At 31.9% G+C, this 6,000-nt stretch overlaps 1 protein-coding gene across 3 annotated transcripts in view; it reads left to right on the top strand.

Moving 5' to 3' along the window:
• The first annotated feature begins 1,323 nt into the window (after window positions 1-1,323).
• The window catches only part of LOC133184389 (WD repeat and FYVE domain-containing protein 3-like), a 47,024-nt gene continuing 42,347 nt past the window's right edge, over window positions 1,324-6,000 (top strand). For all 3 annotated transcript variants that reach the window (XM_061319444.1, XM_061319446.1, XM_061319443.1), the window contains exons 1-6: window positions 1,324-1,423; window positions 2,102-2,178; window positions 2,335-2,511; window positions 3,139-3,262; window positions 3,591-3,865; window positions 4,120-4,312. In XM_061319444.1, the coding sequence (XP_061175428.1) occupies window positions 2,335-2,511; window positions 3,139-3,262; window positions 3,591-3,865; window positions 4,120-4,312 (769 nt within the window). In that variant the 5' untranslated portion in view covers window positions 1,324-1,423; window positions 2,102-2,178. The remainder of the gene's footprint in view (window positions 1,424-2,101; window positions 2,179-2,334; window positions 2,512-3,138; window positions 3,263-3,590; window positions 3,866-4,119; window positions 4,313-6,000) is intronic.

The following is a 6,000-nucleotide window of genomic DNA, read 5'->3' as shown; positions in this document are numbered from 1 at the left end:
ACTCCATAGTAGTTTGGTTATCTCATTGTCATAAAAGATAACAAACCGGTGAATATATATAACCCTGGTTTATCAAGCCAGGTTAATGTTTTGTTCAAAAAGCTCAGCCTAATCAGAGAACTCTATTTTCATCTGAAGTGCATTACACAAAGTAAATTTTTTTTTAAAGATTTACTTACGCAGTTAGGGTTATCTACTCTTAAAAATTAAAATAATAAATTGAAATTTAGAGTGTTTTGCTAAATTTGTTATCAATTTAAGCAATCAACATTCTATTAGGCCAGTTGAATGAATGAATAAAAAATGATTTCAACTCTAAGACTAAACATACATGCATGGTTTTGTAAATATTTAACAATATGTACGTGTATGAAGTTAGAGTTTTGACATAAACATAAATATATAATGTATCATTAAAAAAAAAAAAAAAAAAAAAAAAAACACCTATTCCACTGCAAATTTTAATGTCGCTCCACTCATTATAACTTTAATTACTTGTATAGAGTATTAAAGAAAAGTTTTTCCCCATGAATAACCTCTTATCTCAAAGAAATACATCAGTGGATCTTGTTTCATACAATATCAAAGCTTGTCGCAGAAAGTAAAGTTAATTTACTTTCTGTAAAGTTATTGCTTTCCATTGCACACAAACATTTGCATGCAGATCTGATAGTGAACTGAAACTAACCTGAAAGTGACCATGGAACCTACCAAAAGTTTTATTATTTTGTCAGCGAAATACTTTTGATGAACATCTTAAAACAAAGTAACCTTATTTATATCTCAAATTTTATTGCTGAAAATTAACTTCCGTAACGATTACCAGAGTTGTACCAGACTAAAATACACAACACCAGAAACCGAAAACCCTGATTAACTTCCATAACATTGCCCTATGGCCGCCAGTATATCAAAATTTTTGTAAAAAATTATTTATTTATTTATTTTCATACTATTACTTGAAAAGGTATATACATTGTTGATCTAGATATCAGGGTACAAGATATATTTACCCCTGTCCACAAAGTATTTATGACCAACAAATATTTTTGATGGCAACTGTTGTGCCAGCTCATGCAATGTCCTTTTTAGGAACCTTTATCGTAAATGTTACCCTTTATATCATTTGACTGAAAAAAAACTATCCTAAAGCCATCAAACTTGTTCCATCTTGATAGTCCCATCTTATATGAATAAAAATTAGTTTCAAGACTATTTCATTCTAATCATATTTATTTCTTGTGATTGATGAAACATTTTATGAACAATTTATCAATACTCGAAATCGAAAATGAAAAGCGCCACCTGTTGTGAAACCGAAAATTAGATGCACGGAAGTAAATACTTGGAAATGGCAGAACTGGGAGACAACTGTCTGCTGAACATTAACATTGATTGAAAATGTGAAAATAGAGAAATAGAGGTAGTGATTTAAGATGCTTGTGCTATTAATCGTGTAATTTCAGCAAGAAAATACTGATCCAATTATGAAAAAGTGTTTATGCAAGCCAAATATGATAATTCCATCTATTGATTTTCTGACTGAAAGCAGATGAAGTTGTGGGGAGTGAACCAATGTATAATTCTTCTAGATTTCTCAATATTTACAGTTCGATATAATTTTACACGTAAATTAGAATTTGCTCACTTGTCTATATAGCTATATTTTTCTGCCTGTAAATATTGTACCAGTTTCTGTTTATCTTTACTAAGATCTTCATTAATGCTAATTGCTAATAATTAGATATTTAGATCACATGATTTTAAAAAAAGTCAAAAGTAGAAAATTGCTCTTCAGCTTTCTAACTATTTAAAAGGAAATATTTATCATGGATGCCGGGGACTGATTTTACAGTGATTATTCATCACTGTGAAGATGTGTGCTTCACATGATGATCAGATAACAGAAGTATAGGAAATGATATATAATTATGAAGAACTTTCTCTTCCTATACTTCTTAGCTGTTATTTATTTATAGATATGTTATTAATTCCTTAATGACAAAAAAAATTTTACAGTAATGTTTCATCAGTTAAATTGCCATTGTACAGGTTAATTTTTTTTAAACCTTAAATTTATTTTCTCTCTCTGAACTTTTAGACCTTACATTTGCTGTTGATATCATGTGATTACCAAGATCATGAGGATGCACTGGTATCCACACTGAAATTTTGAAGGTAATCTTTTATCACATTTTTATAAAGCTTAACTCCTTACAATTCTTTTAATATATCATGTAAATTTGCTGAATCAGTTATATCAGCATTGCATTGATACATGAAACTTCTGCAGAAATAAAAAAAAAAGTCTTCCTACTTTTCTTCACTCTATAGATGAATTACATAAAGAAAATAGGAGCTGGGATGCGCCCTTCAGCTGACCAAAAAGACCGTGTACTGGGACTAACACATCTCAGGAAGTTGTTTGCAGAATTCAGACACCCAACAAGGAAAGCCACTCAGGAAGAACAGGAGTACAAGCTGTATAATATGATTCCTCTATTTGTCAAAGTATGGAGGCTTCACAGAATATACATTATATAGAAAAACATGTCAATGATAGCTGTAAAATTAAATAGGATGATGCTTTAAATGTATCATTTACTGCTTCTTGATTTAGCAGTCTACTGTACTTTGTTTTAAACAACTTCTACTGTAAAATCACATATTTTCATGGGGTCAGACTTTCGAGGTTTGAAAAAAAATATTGATGTTTGGGGATTTGATTTTGTGGGATTGGAGATTGTTGAGAAGTAATGCATGTGAAATTTTACATTTTGTGGTGGTCATAAAGTTGTGGGTCTCTCCATACCTCAAAAACTATGAGAATTAAACTCCAACAAAATTAGTGATTTCACAGTATTCTAATGTGTTGAGACACACAACACCTGATTATAAAGTGTAGGTTTTGTATAAAAAAAAATTGCCACAGGCCCTAATTTTTCTTTTATATATTGGGATTTTCCAGAATGTAATGCAAAATACACTATTTACATCGGTGAATGGCGAATGTATACACATACGTGCTTAAAATGAATATCAGAAGATATTGAAAGAAAATTGTTTTAGATATGAAGTTATTGGTACTTCAGAGGGAATGTTGGTTTCTGAAATGATTAAAAATAATTTGTTTTCTAGGTGTTTGGAGAAGTTCATTCCAGTGAAATGACAGAGAAGTTTGGTGATGTTCTGCAATTCTGTAGTCATCTGTCCAAACTGATGGTCACAGAAATACGAAGAAGAGCATCTAATCAAAGCACAGGTATGTGGCAAAGAGTAATTATGCGTGTATATGCAGTTAGTTTTGAAACACTGTTTACATTTATGCAGTTATTTATATTCATACTTTGCCATATATTAATTGAATCTTTTATAGGGAAATCTTTAAATTTGATCTACAAATATTTGAGAAGTTTTTTTCAAAAAGATTTTTTTCCAATTATTTGTTTAATTTTCCATCAGCCACCTAAAACCACTTAGAATTGATCATTTTAAGGAAGTTTACCCTAATCTTAGTGAATTTGTGAGCCAATTTTTTTTTTCATGGATTAAAAAAGAATAATACATTTTAAGATAAATAATTTTTATAGAGGCAGCCAGTTGTGCTATTGTCACTTTTCTGGAGATGGAGTCCTCTGAGACAACAGGAAATGGTTGGATGCTATTGACTGCCTTAAATCTTCTTTCCTGTGGGAACCAGGCCCTGATTGATTGTATGACTGCTGCGTCCCTCCCCTCCACTCTTGTTAAGTGTCTTTATCTCTTCTTTGATCTGCCGGAAATTGAGGAACCAGACAAATGTAATCCCAACTCTGAATTCACTGCTGAAGAAAGAAGGATTTTGTTGCAAAAAGTTTTTGTCCAGGTATTCTTTTCTTTCCATACTTGCCTGTTGCACTTTCAGTAGGGTAAAGTGTGTTTTTATCAGAAATAATGTGATGATCAGCTACATGTATTTGTCTGATTAGTTAAAATATAACTCTGCATATTGAGTTGACCTGGATTATAAGATTGAGAATGCATAGAGCATTAAAATGAAAAGTTAAATTAGCAACTATTGTTCAATGTCATTAAAGTTTTGTCCATTCAAATACTTCTTTTCATTTTTAAAAATTTCAGATTTTGGTACACTTATGCAAACACACCTCCCCAGCTGAAGAACTGGCCCGAAGAGATGACCTGAGTCTGCTGTTTAGTGCTATTACCAGCTGGTGTCCGCCCCATAATGCTATCTGGAGGAAGTGTGCTGCAGAAGTTCTGATGACACTTTCCAGACATGGACTGACACAGAATGTTGTCAGATATATTCATGGTAATATCTGTCAAAGAATGGAGGCACACAAGGCGAGAACAATCCCCCTTTCTATGATAATATATTTCTCAATTCGAAAAGCTCATGGAAAGTGTGTTAACCACTACGCTACCAAGTCTTCGTATTGTAGAAGTGCATCAGTATGGTTAACATCAACAATTTGTTGAAGCATTAAATTTTTTCAGCATTGTTCAATTTTCATATAGAATAGGTTCAGACTCCATTTTATTGAAACATAAAATAAATTTAATATTCAATTTCTGGTCATTTAAACATTTATGTAGAATGGAGCATTAATCCATTCATATTCACAGGCACTTGGGGTATGGACCCCCCCCCCCCCTTTCCATTTTTTTCTTTTTAAATCTGGGGTCGAGTCACCTTTTTCCTATTTTTGTATTCTAATATGCACTGTATGTTATCAATAATGTAACTCTTTTGTCTCTATAAGCTGTTTTTAAATATATCGTTTTCGACTGATACATAAAAAGAGAGAAGGCTTGCAACTCTTTTCTCATCGTCTGCCTCACCTCGCTTAAACTTCGCCTGATTATTTATCGAAAGCATAAGAAAACATGGAAAGCATAAGAAAACATGGAATATGCATACATCAATAAATTCGTAATACATTCTTCTTCCTTTTCATATTTTCATTTAATTTTTATGTGCCCCCGATTTGTAAATATTTCGATTAAATGACCCACGTCTAGGGTAAATTTTGTTGATGTGCACCAGCTTACCCAAAGTGCCTGTGTTCATATTCAAAAATCATTTTATATGGCTCCAATAAACCCATATTCCATTAAATATGCTTAATTTTCAAATTGTGAGAAATTATCAATCAGTAAGTTGTTCAATAAAAAAAATGAATCAAGTTGACATTACTGACAGCATAATTTTTGAAAAATATAACTTTTCCATGAACTTTGAAAATCGAGAAATTCAATCAGTGCGGACTCGTTATTACAGTGACGGTTTTATAAGATAGAACGCTTATTACATTGTAAATTCAAAGCACAGAATCATTTCTTAACAAATCTATACAAAATAGAACTGTTTATTATGATGTCCTTAAATGCCGGGACTCGGTATTGCGATGAAAAAATTCTGTCCAAAATTTTTTTCACTCCGTGTTTATTCAGTGTTGATCGACGGTAGACACTTAAGGAGACGCTAAATAAACACTGAAACACCTGTGCTCTGACAGGGTGTTAACTTGCAGGGCCGTTAGGTGATTAGTGATGCTTGACTGCACACACCTTGACTGTTCTAGCGAGGTCAGCAGAATTGGAGACGTGTCAAAGCCATTGTTAAACAATTAAACTGTTTATTTATAATGTAGTCTCTAGCTTATCTATCTCTGTTAAGTTTATTTTATTTATTTTTTTTTACTATGGTTAATAAGTAAAATTAATTTATTAAATAAAAGGTTACATTTAATCGTATGCATGTATGTTAAATACATAATGTGTAATTTCGTTTGCAGTTAAACTGCGGAATGGACAGCTTGGGTATCAAACATAATTTTGGCAAAATTTGAACTCCAATAACATTTTAACAGCTTGGATAGTGGCTCGGACTACCTCACAGGTGTCAGCAGAAATGCAAATCGATAATTGCTGAACTGCTAATTGAACTCTGTTCAGTAATTTAAAAATTCAAATTTATTTTGACATTTAGATTGTGTG

Source organism: Saccostrea echinata, unplaced genomic scaffold (assembly GCF_033153115.1).
Source record: "Saccostrea echinata isolate AGI-Se365-2 ecotype Australia unplaced genomic scaffold, CSIRO_AGI_Sech_v1 ptg000010l, whole genome shotgun sequence".
NCBI classification, from domain to species: Eukaryota; Metazoa; Mollusca; class Bivalvia; order Ostreida; family Ostreidae; genus Saccostrea; species Saccostrea echinata.
Note: the sequence above shows the minus strand (reverse complement) of the source record. Positions and strands in the feature narration are given on the sequence as shown.